The 24,980-nt window shown below is 37.0% G+C and overlaps 1 protein-coding gene across 2 annotated transcripts in view; it reads right to left on the bottom strand.

Annotated features, from left to right (window-relative positions):
- Positions 1-2,403: 2,403 nt before the first annotated feature.
- The window catches only part of FANCM (FA complementation group M), a 61,931-nt gene continuing 39,354 nt past the window's right edge, over positions 2,404-24,980 (bottom strand). The window contains exons 14-23 of one of the 2 annotated variants that reach the window (XM_004017924.6): positions 20,225-22,136; positions 15,450-15,541; positions 15,280-15,348; positions 13,486-13,614; positions 12,610-12,766; positions 10,310-10,416; positions 7,918-8,442; positions 5,192-5,567; positions 3,296-3,587; positions 2,404-2,707 (exon numbers count right to left, since the gene is read on the bottom strand). In XM_004017924.6, the coding sequence (XP_004017973.3) occupies positions 2,569-2,707; positions 3,296-3,587; positions 5,192-5,567; positions 7,918-8,442; positions 10,310-10,416; positions 12,610-12,766; positions 13,486-13,614; positions 15,280-15,348; positions 15,450-15,541; positions 20,225-22,136 (3,798 nt within the window). In that variant the 3' untranslated portion in view covers positions 2,404-2,568. Of the gene's footprint in view, positions 2,708-3,295; positions 3,588-5,191; positions 5,568-7,917; positions 8,443-10,309; positions 10,417-12,609; positions 12,767-13,485; positions 13,633-15,279; positions 15,349-15,449; positions 15,542-20,224; positions 22,137-24,980 lie in introns of those variants that run through there. The other variant, XM_060401839.1, reaches the window with a different exon arrangement.

Raw genomic sequence — 24,980 nt, 5'->3', positions numbered from 1 at the left:
CATGTCAGTTTATGAAACACTGTCTTCAGCGTGCACACACAGAATCTGAGGACACTGGTGTCTGCATGAGAGAGGCTGTAGGGAAGCCATCAGTCCACGGCAACGTGAGGTTGCTGAGGGGGCTGCGTGCTTCTGGTGTAGCTGGGGCACAAAGTTCCACCAGACGGCCATACCCAACACAGCCGCTGGTACCACGTAGCGTGAGAAGCAGCAACACAGCACACTGGAATCAAAGAGAAGCCCCTTTCCTCCTACCCGACAAAGCTAAGACTCATGCTCACTAGGGAGAAATGCTCAGCAAGTCCACTCCACCACAGCACAGTGAGACACTAAGGGATGAACTGGACCTGAGAGAGAGAATGAAAACTGCACATCAGCCAATAATTTATATCACTTCCTTTACTCTCTGTAAAGGAAAAATTTGACAAAATTACTGAACAGCAGAAAGAAGAGATAACTGCTTTAGAAGAATTCAGAATTTACACTGTCCCAAAGGAGCTAAGTTCACGATCAGAGCAGATTTTTTAGTGAAAGAAAACTATCTAGTTCTTGGGCTCCTGTTCTGGATTTCCCAGTCTATACTTGATTAAGTCACTTGCTTCTGTGTCTCACTTTCATCGTCTGATAGGAAAGAGAAAATCAATCTGAATTAGATCAGCTTTGAAGTCCATGCCCAGTCTTAAGTGAAACCCTCTGCTGTCAGGTTGATTCAACTCCCCAACAATGTGTAATAGGAGATAAAAATAAGGCAAACAGAAAAAAGGACCTTAAGTGGGGAAAACATATATCCATAATTAAAGACTGCTTTAGCAGTACACTGACTAGAAGGAAGGGACTCATGTTGCAGGTAATAATACGGAACCATCTTAAAATATTAGTAGCATCACAGATGCAATGTAATGGGTCACAATGACAGCCTGCATTTGATAGCTCAACCTATACTGAAATTTTCCAACTCCAGTATATCACTTCTTTGATATTTCAACAATAACAAAAGAAGTAGTATAGATTGGAGTTCATACTACTAGAATTTGACAGCTATTAGTATTCAGTTGATCACAACTAAACTGTGGAAAATTCTGAAAGAGATGGGAATCCCAGACCACCTGACCTGCCTCTTGAGAAACCTATATGCAGGTCAGGAAGCAACAGTTAGAACTGGACATGGAACAACAGACTGGTTCCAAATAGGAAAAGGAGTATGTCAAGGTTGTATATTGTCACCTTGTTTATTTAACTTATATGCAGAGTACATCATGAGAAATGCTGGGCTGGAAGAAGCAAAAGCTGGAATCAAGATTGCCGGGAGAAGTATCAATAACCTCAGATATGCAGATGACACCATCCTTATGGCAGAAAGTGAAGAGGAACTAAAAAGCCTCTTGAAAGTGAAAGAGGAGAGTGAAACAGTTGGCGTAAAGCTCAACATTCAGAAAACTAAGACCATGGCATCTGGTCCCATCACTTCATGGCAAATAGATGGGGAAACAGTGGAAACAGTGTCAGACTTTATTTTTGGGGGCTCCAAAATCACTGCAGATGGTGACTGCAGCCATGAAATTAAAAGACGCTTACTCCTCAGAAGGAAAGTTATGACCAACCTAGATAGTATATTGAAAGGCAGAGACATTACTTTGCCAACAAAGGTCCATTTAGTCAAGGCTATGGTTTTTCCAGTGGTCATGTATGGATGTGAGAGTTGGACTGTGAAGAAAGCTGAGTGCCGAAGAATTGATGCTTTTGAACTGTGGTGTTGGAGAAGACTCTTGAGAGTCCCTTGGACTGCAAGGAGATCCAACCAGTCCATTCTAAAGGAGATCAGTCCTGGGTGTTCATTGGAAGGACTGATGCTGAAGCTGAAACTCCAGTACTTTGGCCACCTCATGTGAAGAGTTGACTCATTAGAAAAGACCCTGATGTTGGGAGGGATTGGGGGCAGGAGGAGAAGGGGACGACAGAGGATGAGATGGCTGGATGGCATCACTGACTCGACGGACATGGGTTTGGGTGAACTCCGGGGGTTGGTGATGGACAAGGAGGCCTGGCGTGCTTCTATTCATGGGGTCGCAAAGAGTCAGACACGACTGAGTGACTGAACTGAACTGAGGATTCAGTTAAATTTTTGACTTTTCCTAGTTTCTGGGGCATCATCTCACAATACATGTACCACCCATACCTATTCAATATTGTATATGTATAGGAAAAAATTTATGATCATTAAGCTGGCAGCAGATACATCAACCCATAATGCTAACAAATGACAATGACAGCACTATAATCTCTAGAAAATTTCTAAAATACATCTTTCACTCTAGCTTTTATTTCTTAACAGCACCTTAAATAAACTTTTTATTCAATAAGAAAGTTTCATTCTCTAATTAACCAAAATAATTATTAAACACGTTTTCTTCAATAATTTATATATTCTGTACAAATAAAAATATACACAGTATAAAACAATAGGGCAATATTCTCATATACATGTATTAAACATAATCATAAACTGCAGCAATGATTACTGAAGTGCATTTTGTACTGTTCTCTGGTAACCCAACCTGAGCAGTCTGATCACGTATCAGATTTAATACTACCTTGGTTAAGATCAGTTGGCAACATTTGCATGTCAAATATATAGTGAATATATCTATAGATCTCCTCAGCCTTTTGATGAGTTACTTGTGCATACATCGAAATTTCTTGAGGTGTGCTGAAAAAGAAACAAAAATAGGCTTGAACTTCTGACTTATAAAATTCAATATTCTTGTTTAAACAACACCAAACAAAAGCCTTTAAGGAAATATTTTTTTCCCTAAGATTTCTACATTCAGTTAATGTGTTTAGCATTGGTTTAAATAAAAGCACATTTATTTCCTATATTTGAAATCATTTAAAATGATAATTTCAACATCTTATTTGGGCCTGTAGTTTAACCTATTTGCTAATACCTTCATTTGATTTTCAAGCAATATAGTCATTAAAACCTAGTAAAACTTTCAACTTGAACATTTTTTTAGTTACAGAACTAAACAGCCCAGAAATGTTAGAATGCAAGGTCAAAATATAAGTGCTGTCTACCTCCCCATAGGGCTCTAAGCTACAAATACAATGCTTACCTTTTTTACCGACCCTCCTCCCCATTAATGTCCTCAGCTTAATGCGGTGACAAGCAAAGTCTTTACTGAATGAATCTAACTGGCACTACACCTCTTTACTTTTAAAAAATATGAAAATTCCAATGAAATCCCTCTTAGAACAATTTTAAAGTAACCATTTAAAAATATTAAAACAGACATACCTGTTTGTCATCTTTTTCACAGATGAGAACTGGTGACACATATTCAATGCAGTTATATAACTTATATTGGGAATACTCAGATAAAACTGAAGAGTTTCACATGTATTACTGTTCACCACTGTTGGAACATGAATGCCGACATTCTTTCTTTGTTCCACTAAAGACAATTCCTTTAGCAAACCTGCAGTTTCTTCTTGGCAGGAACTGAAAAGAATTCGGATCCCAGCACCAATTAAGGTAGTCAGCAGGCTGTCATAGCTCTTTGTTCTCCTAAACATCCTGGATGTGTCTCCTATTATATTTAAGGAAATGCAAACCTTGGTAACTTACATTAAGTAGAACTGTTAATACTATACATTGTTAAAATCCCAAGATCTGTATCATTAAGCAAACTAGTGCCACGTTATGCTAATGAGAAATCCTACTGCTAAAGATTTAAAGTGATTCTCAAATATCTGAGAGAGAAAAGAGGGGAAAACTGTCTTTATGAGTGTCTTAAATTAGAATCAACAGAAGGTGAGTAGACAGGGGAGAAAGTATATTTCTAGATAACTCATTCCTGATGGCCAAGACCATATTATTCATCTCTCAAATCCATAATGTTAGCATTGCTGAAGTGTTCACTTAGTAATACTTCTAACAGATATAAAATTCTTATCTATTTATTTCAAGCACAACAATACATTCCACACCCGTTAAAATATCTCTAACTCTTGCCTGTTAATTTAACTCTTCCCTACTCTCCTCATTCATTTCCTTTCCATGTCTACCTACATCCTTCTTTTGGCATTCTTCCTTATGCCAAAAAAAAAAAAAGATTTTTTTCAATAGCTTTTGTCACATTACTTTCCTTTTTATTACAAATCTATTTCCTTTATAAAGGGTATGTTTGTATAAAGTAAATTATAGAAATTTAGCACTAGAAAGACCCAAAAGATCATGTAATCTAAAGCCCTCATTTGTCAAAAAAGAAAAAAGAAATTGGATTGGGGTTACTGAAAGACAGTGACTTATTCACGATCATATGGTTCAATGATGACAGTGGTGATAAAAAGGTACGTCGCTCAATTCCTGAACCAACATTTTACATAAACATTATTTCCTTTTATATACGTAATGACTGTATAATCCTTGAATTCTTCCATACTGGCTTTCAGCTGCATGATTTCACTGAATTCTTTTAACACCATGGGATGACTAGGAAAAGTATACTATTAACTCCTTAGAGGAGTTAACTGTCAGATGGAATGTCACATAGCTATAGAAGGCACCAGAACTCAGAGCATCTTCTGATTCCATATCCTGTGATCTTTTCACTAGTCTCAGGGATGCCCTTATACAGTTAAACATCACCCATAAAACTCCCTCCCTAACGGAAGCTCCGAGCCTGCATTTTCCAAAATATCCTAGGCACCCATTTTAGTGACCCACTGAGAATTCAATCTTAATGTATTCAACATTAAACACCTCTGTAGTCTCTCAAATCTGCTGCTTCTCCTATATTCATAATTTCAAAGAATAGCACCACTACCTGACTGCCCAGTAATCAAGAAACTGGTCAGCTCAAGAGTAATTCTTGATTGCTTCCACTTACTCCTGCTAATTCTACCTTCTTAAACACCTGAATCCTCCTCTTCCACACTGCCGCCTTATTTCTGGTACCCTTCCCAGGGCTCCTCCCAGAAAAAGACTTATGACTGGTTCACTTGCCTTCAATTCACCCTCTTCAATTCTTGTAAGCTGCATTTAAACACAGTGACTAATGAAAAATATTATGACATTATGGAAATATTCACGAGTCAGGTATTCACATTTTAAGAGCCTCCCACATCCTGACAGTAGAATAATGAACTAAATAATGGTCAAGTTCCTTTACAGCCTTATAAAAATACAAACCTGTTTTTTCTCTGTCCTTTTCCACAATCACACATATTCTTTCAAACATGCTCTGTAGGTGCTGGATCTGATCGATGAGCTTGTTCTTAGTGATGCTATTTAACATCTCAGACTGAGACCTCCTTTCCACCACCATGCGGTTACTCACAATATAATCACAACCATTAAGAGGACAGACCTCTACCTGTAAGCCATGGATTGCTCTTAGGGAAGAAACTACTTCTGAACCAGAAACGATTTCACGACTATCTACAAGAATACAAGTTCTGTGGCCTTCCTGGGGCAGTCTTAGAGAAGCATGTGTGTCAGCCAAGCGTGGTCCTGAGTTGGAACAGCATGGCACGCAAGTGCCAGAGTCCTCCAGAGCACTAGCACCCTGAAAAGCAGAACACATCAATCACCATCAATTACATATATGTTGGCGCCATAAACTTCTAACACCTAGGCTGATTTTTCTCACTGATACTTTTCCTTCTTCCTTCAACAGGACCAAAGGTACTGTGTAGATGAAGCTACCACTAGCTACCACTTAACACCTAGTAGGATGGCTAGACATTTTCTAAAAGGAAAATGCATTGATGAGAATGTGAAAACAACTGGGACGTGCATTGTTGGTGGGAACGGAAATGATGCAGCCACTTTGGAAAAGTTTGGCAAATGCACAAAGTTAAAGAATGAGCATGTGGCCCAGGAATGCCACTTCAAGGTAACACCCATGATAGCTGAAAACAGGGACTCAGATACTTGTATGCCAAAGTTCATTACTTTTGGAAAATCCTTAGCCATTGCCTGTTCAACTAAATCTTCTACTTGCTCTCTCCTCTCCTTAATTCTAGTTTCTCTCTTTTTCCTTTTCTTCCTCTGCAAAGGGTCTTCACCTAGGCCCTGGGGACTACAGAGTTTGTTATCCTTCCCCTAGTGGCTAAATGCTTTTTGTTCCATAGGGGAACCCTGGGAGAAAGAACTAGATGGGCCTTGGTGCCTTTCCCACAGGAGCTGCTGGCCACTTGCCCACAGCCTGCATTGGGAAGGAGCTTTCCTCTCTCAATCTTTTCTGTGAACAGTTATGACTAGCAATTCATTAAAGTTTTAGCTGAGGTCTCCTTACTAGATTGCACAATGTCCAGTGACTGTTCCAACTCAGCAAGTCTCTCCTTGGAGGCATTTGTCTTTCCTTAGATATCAGGCTAATTGGTTGCCATGCAACCTCAGATCCAAATAAACTTATGATTTTGTAGATTATCTGGCTTTTTTTGTTGTTGTTGCAAGGATGGGAGCAACATTCTTTCCAGCTTTCTATATTCTAAGCTAAAGAGGAAGTGCTAATCACTCAGAATAATCTTTAAAATGCATTTAATATTCAATTTTTCAAGAAACATAATAAATCTAATGAAGGAAAAAATGACATTAAAGAAACAAAAAATATTAGAAATGTTTAGTTATCTTCGAATACAAAATGGCTTTTTAAACACTGATCTCAGAAATTATAAAGTAAAAAATTGCAACTCTATAAAAAAGCTAAAATTTCCTATGGCAAAACCTACTAAAAACAAAACAAAGGCAAATGATGAACAAGGAACACTGTGTATATAATATATGTGACAGTTAAATATTAACATTTTCCGTATCAGTTTTTGACAGGATATTTAGTTTATTTTGTCTTTTCAAATTTACCTCAAATTGTTTCCCCTAATTGGAAGAAGAATCATACCATGCACGAGATGATAGAAGTTAAAATAGACTTCTGTAAAAATCTACTTATTCTTTTTCACAGTCCTCAAAATATTACTAGGGTATATCTATGTTTTTTGGTTGGAGCATGCTAAAGTAGAAATGCAGAGAGTGCTTACTGGTTTTCAAAGTATTGTATAAGTACTACCTACCTTGACCCTTGGGATTACTATCTTTTTATTAGAGCTGATAATTCTGAGGCTCAGAGAAATGAAGTACTTTGTTGTTCTCCAATCTATTGATAAGACAATCTAGTCAACTTTATCTAATTATGCCTTCCAGAAATACTTTCATGCAAAACGGAAAAAAAAAAAAAAAAAGTCTGGAGATAATGTACGGAAATGCCAATCGGAGGGCCACTGTGTGGACACTGGAGCATGCTGCTAAGGTGGAATGGCCTAAAGCACCTGGAGGAAGAGAGCAACAGAAGTCTAGGTTGAGGGATTCCTATTACTGTTACTTTAACCCCTGGTTTAGCAAAATTACTGCAACTATAAACTCCTGAAAACTGCAAACAGTTTTGGGGATTACTTCAGCAATAGCAAAATAAAGAGGAGCTGGAAAGTAAACTATATCACCATTCTGGAAGGAAAGAAATTCAAAGGAAGAAAATCAGGCCCCTAACCTCCTCTCCCCAGTAAGTAGATGAGAGTTACATACCTGAAGCCTTCAGAGAGGGAAAGAAAAGTTAATCTGGGGAAACTAGTTCTGAGCATGTAATTTCTGTTACCTTGCAAGAAGCTAATTTCCTATATTCTTTTTATAAAATAAGCGTGTTTCCTTACAGTGTTCTTAAGAAAGCTATTAACATATTAAAAAAAAAACAAGCATCCTATGAATTAGCTATATAATTTAGTATGCTGATTTCTTGTCTGAAGAATTCTATTATTAATTTTTCTTTGACCTTGTTATTTAACACAAAAGAAAGGAAAACAAACAAACAAAAAAACTTTTTGGAAAACACATGAAGGCTTTTTTTCTGGTTTGACTCATACCTTCAACTGAGCTGGAAACTTTCTACAGTCTTTCTGTGCACTCACAGTAGTGAACAACGATGAGGCAGACTCCATGCTAGTACGGCTCTGAGGTTTGCAGTCTGAGACGTCAGAAACGGGAACCTTGAAATTAGGTGGTGTCTGTCGTCTCTGGTTTAGCAGTTGATTACCAACTGGATTAGAGTGGTCCCTGGACTGCAGTGAAGACCCAGAAGGCACTGTGCTTGGGTCAACCACAGTCCCGGATTCCTGTTTATCCTTTACACCATTTTCCTCCTCGCTTGAATCATCCAGTAAAATAATTCTGGATAATTTATTTTTCGAACGTGCACAATTTTGTCTCATCTTCATTTGTTTTAGCTTTACTGCACGTCGGGTTTTATATTTTTCACTCTCGTTTGTATCGCAGTCTTCAGTTATTAGGTTAAAATCAACACAAACTTCTTCACTTGACTGGCTTTTGCAAGACTCCTCTTCGTCAACACAAAAACTGTCTTCTAAATAGGTTTCATCTTGTTCGGGAATCTACAATAAAAACACAAATAAGAGTATAATAAACTTCATAAAACCAGCATGTTTTTAACCTGTTCTTTTAAGTTCATGATATCTCTCTGAATATTTATTTCATATACTTTATTAATTCAGTCACTTGCTCAACTGACTCTTTATTGAGCATATTCTTTTTTTCTTCCAGTTTTATTGGGATATAATTGGCATACAACACCATATAAGTTTAAGGTGTATAGCATAATGATTTGACTCACTACATCATGAAATAAATTTAGTGAACAGCCCTCATCTATAGAGAAACAAAATTAAAGAAATAGAAAAACATACTTTTTCCTTGTGGTGAGAACTCTTAGGATTTACTCTCTTGACAATTTTCATATTTAACATACAGCAGTATTAATTATATTTATCATGTACATTACATCCCAAGGTCTGTGCCTGCGTGAATGCTCAGTCATGTCTGACTCTTTGTGACCCCGTGGACTGTAGCCCGCCAGGCTTCTCTGTCCATGGCATTTCCCAGGCAAGAATACTGGAGTGGGTTGCCATTTTCTCCTCCAGGGGATCTTCCCAACCCAGGGACTGAAACTGCGTTTCTTGTGTCTCCTGCACTGAGAGGGATTCTTTACTAACCGAGACACCTGCGAAGCCCATAACAAGTAACTATTTATCTTATCACTGAAGTCTGCACTTTTTGACTGCCTTCATCCAATTCCCCTTTCCCCCGTACCATCCCCTGCCCCCGCCTCTGATAACCATAAACCTGATCCCCTTTTCTATGAGTGAGTTTTTGAAGTATAATTAACCTACAACATGATGTTAGTTCTGTTACATAACATACATTTCAAAATGATCACCAGGATGAGTCTAGTTATAATCTGTCACTGTACAGATATCATATAATTATTGACTATATTCCCCACACTGTACATTTCATAGGTATGACATTTATTTTGCAACTGGAAATTTGTATCCCTTAATCTCCCTCACCTATTTCTCTCCTCCCCACTCATTCCTCTCTGGCAACCACCTGATTGCTCTTTGTGTCTATGATTTCCTTATTATGGTGGTTCATTTGTTTTATTTTTCAGATTCTACATATAAGTGAAATCATACAATATTTTTCTTTCTCTGACTTCTTTCACTTAGCATAATGCACTCTAGGTCCATCCATGTGGTCACAAAAGGCAAAATTTCATTCTTCTCTATGGCTGAGTAAACTTCCAGTTTTTATATATACCACATCTTCTTTCTGAGTATATTCTTAAAATGGAAGAAAATAAGAAGTTTGGGAATAAAAAAAAAATGATTTACCCTCTAGAAATTTATAGTCTAGTGCAAGTAGCCAGAGAAATGAACAGTAATTCAGAAAATGCTGTGATAAGTAATTGATAAAAGACTATATAATAAATACAATGAAAGTGCAGAGATAAGAATGATCATTAAAAAAATGCCCATATTTCTGAGCTGAATATGGCAGTTTATAAACAAATAAGACTAATACAAAATTGATTCCAAATAAACTATAATGTTCTGATATGCCATTTTACTGGAAAAAATTAATTTCTAAGAGAAATATAACAACAGAAGAGTTGAAACTTTAGTAGATGATAAAGTTCTGTTCACCTCCTTTAAATACTCTAATTGGAAAACAAATTCAGAGTATATTCTAATTAGCTCAAGTTAACAAAAGGAAAATGTGATCAAATTCTGACTGAAAGGGATTTTGAGAATTCATGTTAGTCCATCTTCCTTACTCAGGGCAGAAACTACTGCAAATAGTTCTGATGGAGTTTTAGAAACAAAGTGAAGGCTTCATTAACAGGAATATATTCCAACATTGCCACCAAGAAATTCTCCACTATATTTCTATAGCTCATACCTGGGAGAAAATGTTTATGTTGTTATGTTTCTTATGGACCATTTTGTATCGATTGCTCATCAATGGACTTCGCACAGATTTCATGTAAACAGCTCTCATTTCAGAATCTGTATAAAGGTAAAAAAATTTTCAAATACCAAAATTATTTCAGTGAAAAGTAAGTAAGTATTTAGCTTTGACCTATTCCAGATTTGCGATTCCCTGGTGGCTCGTTGGTATAGAACCCACCTGCCAATGCAGGAGGCTTGGGTTCTACCCCTGGGTCAGGCAGAGCCTATAGAGGAGGAAATGGCAACCCACTCCAGTATTCTTGCCTGGGAAATCCCATGGACAGAGGAGCCTGGCAGGCTGCAGTCCAAGGGGTTGGAGAGAGTTGGACATGGCTTAGTGACTAAACAACAATATAGTATGTAACCTTTTGAATCTGGCTTTTTTCACAAAGCACAATTCATGTGAGAATCATAGGCCGATTATTTTTAAAAGTTATATAGTAAAGAGTACCTAAGAAATGAGGCATGAAAAAAAAGACAATGTGGGTTTTGAGATTTTCTTAAAAAAAAAAAAACAAAACAAAACAAAACTCTGAAATCCTCCATATTTCAAACATACTGTGAAAAGCAAAGTACTGTGTTAAAAAGGAGTTTCAGATCTCCCTATTCTTCATCACAACTGAGCTACCTTCAACCTTCCCAACAGCAGCAACTGAAGTCCTTCCTGGTGCTCAAGCCCACTGACTCCCTCTTTGTCTCTCTGCTGCTGCTGCTAAGTCACTTCAGTCGTGTCCGACTCTGTGCGACCCCATAGACGGCAGCCCACCAGGCTCCCCTGTCCCTGGGATTCTCCAGGCAAGCACACTGGAGTGGGTTGCCATTTCTTTCTTCAGTGCATGAAAGTGAAAAGTGAAAGTGATGTTGCTCACTCTTAGCAACCCCATGGACTGCAGCCTGCCAGGCTCCTCCATCCATGGGATTTTCCAGGCAAGAGTACTAGAGTGGGGTGCCATTGCCTTTTGTCTCTCTAATCCATCAGAAAATCCCGTCAGCTGTACACAGTCAGAACCCAATCTTTCTCCCCTCTCACTGCCACCATCATTCCTTGGTTAGATTACTGCCATGGCCTCTTATATGGTCCTTTCTTCCACCTTTGTTCCCAGATAGGCCATTCTCAACACAGAAGCTGGAGCAAAACAAAATAACATGAGTTGGCTGCTCATTCATTACCCCTCTGATTTCACTTCCTACTACCCCCCTTCTTCCCTTTCAGTTCTAGTCAGTCATAATGATGTTCCCTTGAACACTCCAGGCACACTCCTGCTTCAGGGCCTTTACACTGGTCATCTTTGCATCAACATTCTCCCACCAGATTCTACTATAAACCTGGGAAAGAAGCCGTATTCTGCAAATCATATCTGTATCAGCAACACACTACTGAGACCCTTGTATTTAAAGCCCTCTTTAAAGTCGTGGACCTTGGGAAACTTTGCCGTCTTAAGTCATATGAGACCCTGCAGGAGCAGAAGAATGGCAGGATTTGTGAAAGATAAGCATCCAGAAAAGCCAACTACAATCTTTCCCATTTCCACTGCAACCAATCTGAGTCATCTACAGAAGACCTGCTCAAGAACTATTTGGGGAGACTGTTTTCTAAAAGTAGTCTCCTTTATTTGATGAATTTAATAAATTTAGCTTTGTGTCTCAGCTGGTTTTAACAGACTGCATGGTTGAATTCCTCATCTCCTAGAGTTTGGACAAATGTCACTTCAATGAGGTCAACCACTAATTACCTTACTCAAATTTACAGCTTAATACCCCAACCCCTGACACTCCAAATCTTCATCTTACTCAATTTGTTTTTGTTTTTCTATAAATTTGTCTTACACTAAATAATTTAGTTATTGTGTATATTGTTTCTCTTCTTCCATTCTAATGTATGCTTCATAAGCACAGGGGGTTTTGTCCATTTTGTTCACAGATACAGCTTTCTCGAGAACCTTACAGAGTGCTAGGCACATACCAGGCATTAAATACTTGTTTAAATGAACAACTGACAGCCAGCCAGGTCTCTAGAGACTGTTTTCTAAAAGTAGTAATTTTTAAAATTAGTAGAAGGCTATAAACAAGCAACTCTCACATAAAGAAAATGTTACAGAATTTGAATGAAAATAACCAAGTATTTTACACACATCAAATTGAATTCCCTTTAAAGTCAAGGTTCTTTGGAAAATTACTAGAATGTTTAAGTACAACCACACTAAAAGCACTGAAAATGAAAAGAAAAAGAAGTATTATTGTATCATTTACCATTTATAGCCTGTGACAGTTGAGTCTCATCATTTAAAAAGTCAAGGAGTGAGGAGTCTTGTTCATTTTCTGACCCATCATTCTCATCTGATGAAACATATTCTGCATCTTCTTGGGAAAGTTCTGCTTCTTCATCTAAAAACTTCCTAGCTATGAGCTAAGATAAATGAGAAAACAGGAAAGTGCCTTTAACAAAATCATTTAATGTCCTCAAATAACTGAAAACAGTTTTGGAAAATGGATTTCTTGCCAGTGCTTTTAAGATAAAAAATAATAAAAATAGAAAACTGAGAAGAAATGATAAGGTAGTATATCTTTTTAAAATGTCTTCTTTTAATTGTTATAAATAAACTACAGCTCAGCATGTCTGCTTGCTGAATGCTTTTTTAATAAAGTCTTTTGAGTCTTTCAGCTAATTCATTTTTGCCAGGAAAAATACAGTACCACAAAAAGACTGATCAGAAAAAAAAAAAGTGCTAAGAATTCTTTTCAAAAAATTTGAATATTGGATATAGATAAGGAAAACAATGTAAATATTATAAAAGCAAATATTTTAAAATTCAGATGTCTGTCTCTATATTTTCTTCGATTTGAATGTTACATCTCCAGTACACTAAAGTTTCTTCATTTAGTTCTCTGAAATAACAGAACATTGCAAGATAGCTTCAAAATATAAAGAGAATCTAAGAAACCACACTTTGAGTTTTTAATTCTAGTAAAAAAGAGTAAAGTTAGGGTCAAAATTATTTTTAAGTCTTGTTTTTTTCCTATAAAGAAATTATAGAGAAATCTACTTCTATGTAAAATCTACTCTTCTTTACTAATTAAAAATATATAGTATATTTATATAAAAATAAGAAACTGAAAAAAGTTTACCTTTAGGTGATTCTGTCTCTTTCGGACTTTGATGCTTCTTTTGGCATTCCTCTTATGATCCTTGAAGTCTTCTGACTGTGGATCTCTTTTGTGAAAGTTATCGCTCTCATCACTAGATGATAAATCTAACTATAATTCAATAAAATTCTTTCATAAGAAAATATAATTTAAGTGTTGCACCTTAATGAGTTTCTGAAGGGTTGTTGCTTCTTCTGTCACTTTTTTCCTTTTAAATAGTTAACTGAACATTTTCTTGTTAGAAAAATAAAACGCTCTTACAGCTCAGCTCTCAGCTTATGTATGCACAAATACATAATATTTAAAAATTTAAAAGTTAGATAATTCTAAGTAATAAAATAATAAATTAGGTAATATAAGTCATACAAATACAGTATTCATTCAATTTGATATGAAATTGAATGTATCTGATGAATGTTTATGTCTTTCGTTTAACTGTTTCCTTTAAAAGATCCTGAAGGGCTTCACAAAAAATAATTGTCTATAAATATAGCTATCAGAATCAACTTAAACATATATAAGTCCTTTCAAACTAAGAAAAAAATATAACAACAAATCTTTTGACTATGAAGTCTACCACAGTGTCTTTTACAGAATAATATAAAACCAATCCAAATAATCAAAAGAAATTTATCAAAATAACTTCAAGTAACAGGGATAATTTTAGGTTAAGGCAGATTGAGCTATAGCATTATAAATATTTTAATTCACTTCTAGTAAGTCAATCAGACATTTTAGATAAAGTAGGCAAGTTAGAACAATTTTTTAAATGGAGTTTTATATGAGTATACAAAGTTAATGAGGGCTGGTCGCATTTTTAATTAATCTGGCACAAATTATACTAGTTAGTATTAGAGAATTAAAACACACAAGATTTCCTAGTCTCAAAATTTAGCTATCAGCTATAAACTGATGACAAATGAATACTAAAGCCTTAAGATGTGCCCGCTGACCAATTTTCACATTTTCATAGTTGTCAACGCCTGCCAGACATTGTCACTTTACTGTCCCACATGGACTTCAAACTCGAACATGTTCAACATTGAACTCACCACTCTTTCTTGTTCTCTCTAAAAACATGACGTATCTGCCACCTAAGCCCAAGCCAAAACCAAACAGTCATTGTGGACTCCTCCTCCTTTCAAACTCATTCAGTAAGCAAAAGAATGAGTAAGGCCTTCCAAAAGTTTACCCAGATTTTTCTCCAGCTTTACTTTCTGGTACTTTTTGTCTTTACAGTCCACAACAAGAGATGCTGCTTCCCTGCTCCATCCTTCTTTAAGCTGCTGGGAATGCCTTCCCTTCTCCTTTCTTTCCCCCTAAAATATGTATGCTTTAAGATTTATATAAGGTGTTATTTTCAAGAAGCTTGCCAGAACTCCCAAGGTCTAGGTTAAGTTTTATCTTCTCTTATCACTTAAAAAATTATATGGAAACTATCCATTTACTTATCTATCCTTCCTATTAGATTATAAACTTAAAACTGTACCAGGAAATACTCTTTATACTATCCCCAGCATCTTGCACGGTAGATACGGGGTAGGTATTTAATCAGTGTTTCCTGAATTGCTGGACTGTACTGACAAAAACAGGAACAGTTTTTTGAAGGAGTTTAAAATTAAAACAGAAATTCTAGCCACTGAGGATTTACTCTTTTCCTGTTAAACATACACCTATAAGATCAAATTTACCTATGCTCAACTATTCACGTATTTCTCTTGTAATATTTCTCTCAAAAAGATCTGAATTACTATTTATTATTTGTTATTTACTTACTCTGTTTGGAGGAACCCTGCGCTTTTTGACAACCTGAAGTGGAGAATCAACTTCGCTGTTTTTCTGATTCTAGATAAAGCAGACAAAGTAAAAAGTTAAAAAAAAAAAAAGTTTTAAGGGAAACAAGAAACTTTGTATGGTCTTGCTACTGTGATTACTGACCAACTCACCTTCGGGGACTCCAAAACATTTCCTTTTGTTTTCTTACTTTTTCTTCGGAAAATTGCATCATCTTCACTTTCATGGCTTGATAACTGTTCATCTATAATTTATTTAAAGATAATGAATCTGGTCAACAGATTTAAGTTTATCCAACCACAAGTATCTAATTTATTGATGGATACAATAAAAATTGTTCCTGGCAATCTCAACATTTATTCAGTCTCAAAGATAGTTTTTCTTGCATCTCTCACTCTGGAGGAAGCCAGATGCTATATGGTAAGAACAGAGGAAGTAATCCTATGGAGAGGAAAGCATGGCAGGAAATGGAGCCTCTTATTCAACAGCAAGGTGATCCTCCAAGCTGATTCAAGTCTTCAGATAACTGCAGCCCTGGCCAAGGCTTTGAACGCAACCTCATAAAATATCTGGAGTCAGAACTTCCGGCCAAGCCATGCTCGAATTCCTAGTCTATAGAAACGGTGAAATCATACATGCTGTTTTAAGCCATTAAGTTTGCGGTAAATTTGTTATGCAGCCAGAGATAAATAATACAGATTTTGGTGCATGGAAATAGGGAATTACCAAAAACCTAAATGGTGGATATAACTTTAGAACTAATGAGTGGGCAGAAGCTAAAGGAACTTTTTTTGTTGTTAAAAGAATTTTTGAGGAGAGTTTTTGTGAAAGCTTGAAGAGCATCAAAGGAGTTGTTTATAGAAGATTAGTGGCCACTGAGGAGGTCATGGGTGATAGCTTAAAGAAGTAAGAAAATCCTCATTAGAAATTATAGGAAAAAGAAACCTTACTATAGTGCCAGAAAGTTTAACAACATTGCAGTAACAAAGAAAGTAGAAAATGTACCTCATGAAGGAGGTACCAGACCATCTTACCTGTCTCCTGCGACACCTGTCAAGAAGCAACAGTTAGAACCAGACAGGAAACAACTGACTGTTTCAAAACTGAGAAAGGAGTAGGACAGACTGTATACTGTCACCTTGTTTATTTAACATATGCAGAGTACATCATGCGCAATTCTGGGCTAGATGGAGCTCAAGCTGGAATAAAGACTGCTGGGAGAAATGTCAACAATCTCAGATATGCAGATGATACCCCACCAATGGCGGAAAGCGAAGAGGAACTAAAGAGCCTCTTGATGAGCGTGAAAGAGAAGAGTGAAAGAACTGGCTTAAATCTCAACATTCAAAAAACTAAGATCATGGCAAATAGTCCCATGACTTCATGGCAAGCAGAAGGGGAAAAAGTGGAAGCAGTGACAGAGTTTCTTTTTTGGGGCCCCCAAATCACTGCAGATAGTGACTGCAGCCATGAAATTAAAAGACGCTTACTCCTTGGAAGGAAAGCTATTACAAACCTAGACAGCATATTAAAAAGCAGAGACATTACTTTGCCAACAAAGATCCATCTAGTCAAAGCTACGATTTTTCCAGTGGTCATGTACTGCCGAGAGCTGCAGAATTGGTACTTTTGAACTGTGGTGCTGGAGAAGACTCTTGAGAGTCCCTTGGACTGTAGGGATATCAAACCAGTCAGTCCTAAAGGAAAGCAACTCTGAAATCATTGGAAGGACTGATGCTGAAGGTGAAGCTCCAACACTTTGGCCACCTGACGCAGTCAATTTACTGGGAAAGACCCTGATGCTGGCAAAGACTGAAGGCAAAAGGAAAGGGGATGGCAGAGGATGAGATGATTAGATAGCATCACTGACCCAATGGACATGAAATTGAGCAAACTCTGGAAGACAGTGAAGGGCAGAGGAGTCTACAGTCTATAGGGGGTCTCAAAGAGTTGGACGTAACTGAGCGACTCAACAACAACGAATGAGGTGCTCTAAGCAAGATTTCCAGACATGTTTAAGGTATCACCTATGCTTCTTGTTTAAATGTGAAAGGAGAGAAAGGAATTAAACAAAGTATATTAAACATGAAACAGAGGAACTTTCCTGGTGGTCCAGTAGCTAAAACTCTGCACTTCCAATGTAGGGGCTCAGGTTCAATCCCTGGAACTAGATCCCACATGCCACAACTAAGACTTCGCATGCCAGCAGTTAAAGATCCCACATGTCGCAGCTAAGACCTGGCACAGCCAAATCAATCAGTCAGTCAAAACATGAAACAGTTGAAACTTGCTGGTTTTGAAAATTACCAGCTTCTCCAGATGGCAAACAATGTTAAACTAAGAAATCTTCCAGGCAAAGACCTAATCTAGAAGACTGCCAGGAAACTACAGTCCAGATGATGCTGAGGGTATAACTGTAAACGCTTTAAGACCTCAGAAAGATCAAAGGTGGCGCCTCAGAGTACCATTCAGTCAGATGGTACTCTAAACATTTTAAAGATGTCTCTTACAGTCCCTCTCAAACAACAGATCTTCTAAGAAGATTAAGGAACTATCTTTACACATCTCAGCAGAAGCCAGAATTAGAGAAGAATTTACCTCCAAAAGATCTGTGGACATGGCTAGTAACAGAATGAACCTCAAATAAGATTCACAAGAGATCCACAAATATTTATGACAATTCGATGAGGAAAAAACCCACAGCCAGCTACAACTTAAAAGGGGCAGAGACAGTACAAAATGAAGAGGCCCCTGGATCCCCCAATTTTACCAGAAGGACGCAACCTGAGAAAGCTCCACAAGTGCTACCTATTAGGAAACTGGACTAGGCATCCAGAGGATAGAGCCAAGAACCACGGAGAATTATGGGGGCTTTGAGTACTAATCAAGAAACTTTCAATCTTGGTTCTGCTTAGATTTTAGAATTACCATGGACCCAAGATTCCTGTGTGCTTCCCATCATCCATCCTCGCTTTCAAATAAACCATTTTGGAAGCAGATTTTACACGCCCAGTCAGATCTTCAGATGACTGCAACCCTAAGTGAAATCTTGACTATAATCCCATGAGAAATTCTAGGCCAGAACGACCCAGTTAAGCAACTCTGAAATTCCTAAACTACAGAAACTGTGAGATAAATGCTATCTTAAGCCACTAAATGAGGGGGAGTAATTTTTTACACAGCAGGAAAAAAAACCTAATACAAACCCACACGGTATATTTGTCCTTATGGTCTGTGCTAATAACATATCTACCTAGACAGATTATTGCATATATATAACATGGTAAATGATCCTAAATTTTCTATTTCAATTAAGTGGAATAACAAATACTAAAAAAAATCACTAATAAATAGTTCCTTGATGGCTATGTATTCAGAATTATATTGCCCAAGGTTAGTCATTAAGTCGGAGAAGGCAATGGCACCCCACTCCAGTACTCTTGCCTGGAAAATACCATGGATGGAGGAGCCTGATAGGCTGCAGCACATGGGTTCGCTAAGAGTTGGACACGACTGAGCGACTTCACTTTCAGTTTTCACTTTCATGCATTGGAGAAGGAAATGGCAACCCACTCCAGTACTCTTGCCTGGAAAATCCATGGACGGAGGAGCCTGGTAGGCTGCAGTCCATGGGGTGGCTAAGAGTCGGACACGACTGAGTGACTTCACTTTCACTTTTTTACTTTCATGCACTGGAGAAGGAAATGGCAACCCACTCCAGTGTTCTTGCCTGGAGAATCCCAGGGACGGGGAAGCCTGGTGGGCTGCCATCTATGGGGTCTCACAGAGTTGGACACGACTGAAGCGACTTAGCAGCAGCAGCAGTCATTAAGTACAATGCTAGAAAAAAACGTTTTAATGCAAATCTGACACAAAGACAGAAAAATTAGCTCACTCATTAACAAAGACTTAATATGAAGGTGTTAAATATTAAAGGACCTAGGCAACATACTTAGTAAAAAAGCGTGTTGGAGTATATCCAAAACTATGTAGACAAGTTAGTTTTAAAAAATTAATTGTATGTCCAGAACTTATAAGTTTTTATCTTAAAACATTCATGAATCATAAGATTTACAGAGGAAATTCTCATTTTATGCTATAACTACTCTTTTCCCTTAGCCATAAAGAGTAAAATTCAGAAATGGCCTTTTATAATAATCTGTACATAAACTAGAGTTGAGTTCTATAACAGGATCTAAAGGATATTTAAATCATTATATTTTTGATATAGAAATCACAGGTATTTAAATCATCCATTTTCTGGATTTTCTATAGAATTAGATTATACAAATCCAAAGATTCCTATAGATCTTCTATGACCTTATCTCAATTTTTTAAATACAGTCTTATTTCTCAATTTTGTCATATAAATCCCCTACTTTATACTACCCCCCAAAACTTTACACTTTCCTTCTTTCCCTTTGCTTCCATCATTTTACAACATGCAAATTCTCTTTTGATTATCTTCAACATGTCCAAGTCATTAATATTCCCAAGGAGCCAAAATAAAAACCTACATTAGAAGTCAACATTTTCAATCTAAACCAGTTCAAAATGCTTTCATCTTCTGAATCTAAATGTCCACCATCTTATTATTCATCTGGTAGTTATTTCCATATTTTACTGATATCTTTTCAGATTTATATGTCACACAAGTGTTTGTGTTTTACAATTAAGGGCTGGAGCCAAATCTTACACTTCTGTTTTACAGTGTCCAGCACAGTACCTTCCCACGGCATGTATGCCATAAATACATGGAGAGAAAAATAAATCCTGTATCAGTAAACATCAACATGAGGACTATATAGTGCATCAACTATCTAATTCAATATACATACACTGAGAAATTACATTTTATAAAAATTATAGAATCTGATCCAAAATAAATATTCTAGACAATCTGTGCTTTATAAATTTGGAATCTTACCTTCAGTAGAATGGCAGGATCGATGCAGACTGATTTGTTTCTTGCTTTTATACTTTTCTGTAGAAAGTCCTGAATCACCAAAAGTTGAATTCAATGTTTCTTTGGAACTGTGTAGATTTACTTTTCCCATGTTAGAACCTGACTTTTTAGCCATTTCTATTCTCTTCTTAGAAAATGAGTTCAATATATTTGATTCAGAAAGTGGTGTGCTCATAACTTTCTCTCCTACTGGCAACGAAAACTGAGAAAAACTAGGAGACATAACTTCTTTACTTTTTGTTGCATTCATTGAAAACCATGAACAAGTTGGACTCTGCTTATCTTCACTTGATGGGTGAGTAGTTGTTACACTTGCAGAATTATCAACATGGGCTCCTGACATGACTGCTTGATTTGAAACCCAATTTGTACCATTTATCTGCTTAATGTCTAAACGCCTTCCAGGTAGATCATCTAAAATTTTATTATTTGTATCTGATGCATGGTCCATTACTTCATCCTCAGAACCTGTACTGCAAAACCCTAAATCAAACGTAACAGAAAATAAATCCTTAGAGCAGTCAAAACTGTTTTCATCATTATTCAATTTTCCCTCATGTATACCTCTCAAACCTTCATGAGATTTCCAACTATTAGTATCACAGACAATTTGATCTTGGGGTTCAGAATCATTCTCTAACAAAAGTTCATCAGAAATGAAGAACTGAGAGACTGGTGCCATTTCACTTACAGCAGTTCTGTCTGATATACATAAAGATTCACATTTACTGTTCAAGGGAGGAGGGCTCACGTTAAACTCCGTATTAACATCTTCAAATAATAATAAACTTTCATCCTGAGCAGTATGCAATATTGGGAGGTCACTGTTATCAACATCATGATTCTTTTCTTCAGCAAAATCCTTTGAAGGGCCGACGTTTATTTGAATTTGATTGTTGGATACTAAATGTTCATTTTTACTATCTTTATGTACTTTATCAGAGTCACAGAAGCTTGACTCATCAGAAATCTTATCATTAGTTGTACCACAAAGGCAAGATTTTTCAGAAGGATGAGTAATAAACGTAAGTGAATTCAATTCTAAATTCTGTTGAGAACTTACAGCTGAATGTGACATTAAATTGGTGGATTTATCATTCTGTAAGCACTCTGAGTAGGGTAGAAAAACTGAGTTTTCAAGTGCAGAACCCTCAGAAATTTCATATTCCAAATCTGATAGTCCACTGAGAGGCGGAGGAGAATGTGATAAAAATCTCTCTACATTAGCTAGCACCTCTTTTGTTAATGAATGACAATTAAAAAATTGGTCATCTGTTTTCGCTGTATCAAGCTCATCCTCAAATGAAAGAAATAAGCTAGATGAAAAAGATTTCTCATCACTGAAACTGTTATAACCAGAATCAAAAAAATTTCCAGTAAATGAATTAGTAGATTTATTTGTAAACTGACCATCTGTTAGCAATCCACATGACGGATTACCTCCATTTTCACTGACAGTGCATGTGGCAGTGACGTCACCTGTATCTGATGCCCTTTTACCATTTCGTAGGTCTACCTGAAGAATATGTTCAGCAGTAGAACTGTCATCGGTATCTAAAGGCTCCATGTCAGCATCCTTATTTTCCTTTTTAGGCTGATCTTTTTTCAGGTTTTCAGAAGCCTTTTTTTTTAAAGAAGGAATTTTAGTAGATTTGATAGGAATTTGTTTAAAAATTTCAGCACATTTTTCTTCAGATTCTGTTATTGAGACTGATTTCCCGTAATTTATATTCTTTGCAAACGAAGACTTCCTGTTATTTGTAAAGGTGCCATTGGCAAAAGGATTATATTCATTTCTCGGAGCACTAGACCCTGAGCTAACATCTTCCATTCGTAAGTAAGGTTTAATTTCTGATTCATAGCTGCATTCTCCCTATAAAGAAGGAAAATGAAAAAATCACAAGAAAGCTATATTTTTGTTTTAAAACAAAAATTCTAAGAGATGAGCTCTTTCCTGTTAAAATATTTTCCAAACAATATTGCATTATTCAAATGATTTTACCTTAAAAATTATTCTAAGTCAAACAAAATTAAAAATGACATTTCTGTGAAATTATCACAAATTATCTTTTATCAGTTAATAGTTTTGTATTCCCAGTACCTAGTACATAAGAGAGCCATGATAAATATTTGTAGAAAGTATAAATTTAATTAATATTTAAAATATTACTATACTTTTTTCTTAACATTTAACTGCACAATGATTCTAACTTCTTAAAAAAGATATTTAAGAATTAACATATATAAATGAGAAACACATACTTATGTGAAATTTACTCTCTTGATGATAAACTAAGAACAGCTTTTAGAACATTTGAAATAATGGTACCTATATATCTTCTAGGCTGTAAGATAGAATATGCTATTTTAAAAAAATTTCTCAAGAACTCTTCTCATGAATTTCCACGTCTTATATCTAAATCTAAAACTACAGTCTCCACCATCCCTGACTCATCCTTCCCTCTTGCCACTAAATGCCACTTTAATCAGGATTCCTCTACTATTCAGGAACTTAAGCAGTTAACTCTCTGCTTTCTGTATAATAAATACAATAAATATTAATGTGAGAATGTCTGTTACCCTACTAGGATATATGCTCCCTACAGAATATTTAATCTGTCTTCTTGACCAGTGTAGCCATGGGGCCTAGAACAGACCATGCCATACAGAAGGCACTAAATAAATGCGCTACTTTGATGCACAGCCTTTGCTGGCACATCCCAGTACTGAGTACATGAGAGGCCCATGACAACTATTTGTAGAAAGCACGAATTTAATTAATACATAAAACAGGATTATAAACATCTTTTTTCACTTGTAGGGATCCACAAATAATTACTTTATTTATATGTATTCATGAACAACAGCTAATAATAAAATTGGCAGCTACAATCTATCAAGTAATTACTATGTGCCAGGTATTATTCTAATTGCTTTACATGTACTAAGCCACTTAATCCTCAAAACAACCTTGTGACAAAAGAACCATTATTCCCAACTTATAGAGGATACTGAGGCACAAAGAGGTTAGTTAGTTAGTTGGTTAGTTCAATCGCTCAGTCGTGTCCGACTCTTTGCGACCCCATGAATCGCAGCATGCCAGGCCTCCCTGTCCATCACCAACTCCTGGAGTTCACTCAGACTCACGTCCATCGAGTCCGTGATGCCATCCAACCATCTCATCCTCTGTCGTCCCCTTCTCCTCCTGCCCACAATCCCTCCCAGCATCAAAGTCTTTTCCAATGAGTCAACTCTTCGCATGAGGTGGCCAAAGTACTGGAGTTTCAGCTTTTGCATCATTCCTTCCAAAGGTTAAGTAGATGCAAAAAGTAAGATTCTAACTCAGGCATTTTGGATTTCACACTCACAACAGGTTCACCATTCTGACTCTCTCAAAGAATAATCATCAGGAAGTTACTCAAGGAATCACTAGTTCTCTAAACTACCAACAGGATAAAGGAAACATACTAAATAACCTATATGATAGGGAAATTTCAACAGATCAAACAAGAATACTAAAGTTGCTTTACAAACATTTATATAAATCATTAAACAGGAATTCCCTGGAGACCTAGTGGTTAGGACTTGGTGCTTTCACTGCCAGGGCGTGGGTTCAATCCCTGGTTTGGGAACGAAGATTCTACAAGTTACGTGGCACAATCAAAAAACAGTTTTTTAGCCATTCAGTTCAGTTCAGTTGCTCAGTTGTGTCTGACTCTTTGCGAACCCATGGACTGCAGCACGCTAGGCATCCCTGTCCATCAACAACTCTGGAGTTACTCAAACTCATGTCCATTGAGTCAGTGATGCCATCCAGCCATCTCATCCTCTGTCGTCCCCTTCTCCTCCTGCCCGCAATCTTTCTCAGCATCAGGTCCTTTTCAAATGAGTCAGTTCTTCCCATCAGGTGGTCAAAGGATTGGAGTTTCAGCTTCAATATCAGTCCCTAAAATGAACACTCAGGACTGATCACCTTGAGGATGGACTGGTTGGATCTCCTTACAGTCCAAGGGACTCTCAAGAGTATTCTCCAACACCACAGTTAAAAGCATCAATTCTTTGGTGCTCAGCTTTCTTTATAGTCCAACTCTCACATCCATACATGACTACAGGAAAACCGTAGACAGAATTTTGTCAGCAAAGTAATCTCTCTGCTTTTTAATATGCTGTCTAGGTTGGTCATAACTTTTCTTCCAAGGAACAAGCGTCTTTTAATTTCATGGCTGCAGTCACCATCTGCAGTGATTTTGGAGCCCACAAAAATAAAGTCTGTCACTGCATCCACTGTTTCCCCATCTATTTGCCATGAAGTGATGGGACCAGATGCCATCATCTTCGTTTTCTGAATGTTGAGTTTTCAGCCAACTTTTTCACTCTCCTCTTTCGCTTTCATCAAGAAGCTCATTAGTTGCTTCTGCATTAAGGGTGGTGTCATCTGCATATCTGAGGTTATTGATATTTCTCCCAGCAATCTTGATTTCAGCTTGTGCTTCTTCCAGCCCAGCGTTTCTCATGATCTACTCTGCACACAAGTTAAATAAGCACGGTGACAATATACAGCCTTGACATACTCCTTTCCCTAACTGGAACCAGTCTGCTGTTCCATGTCCAGATCTAACTGTTGCTTCCTGACCTGCATACAGATTTCTCAAGAGGCAGGTCAGGTGGTCTGGTATTCCTATCTCTTGAAGAATTGTCCAAAGTTTGTTGTGGTCTA

This window comes from Ovis aries, chromosome 18 (assembly GCF_016772045.2).
Source record: "Ovis aries strain OAR_USU_Benz2616 breed Rambouillet chromosome 18, ARS-UI_Ramb_v3.0, whole genome shotgun sequence".
Classification (NCBI taxonomy): Eukaryota; Metazoa; Chordata; class Mammalia; order Artiodactyla; family Bovidae; genus Ovis; species Ovis aries.
This window is presented reverse-complemented; position numbering and strand designations above follow the sequence as displayed.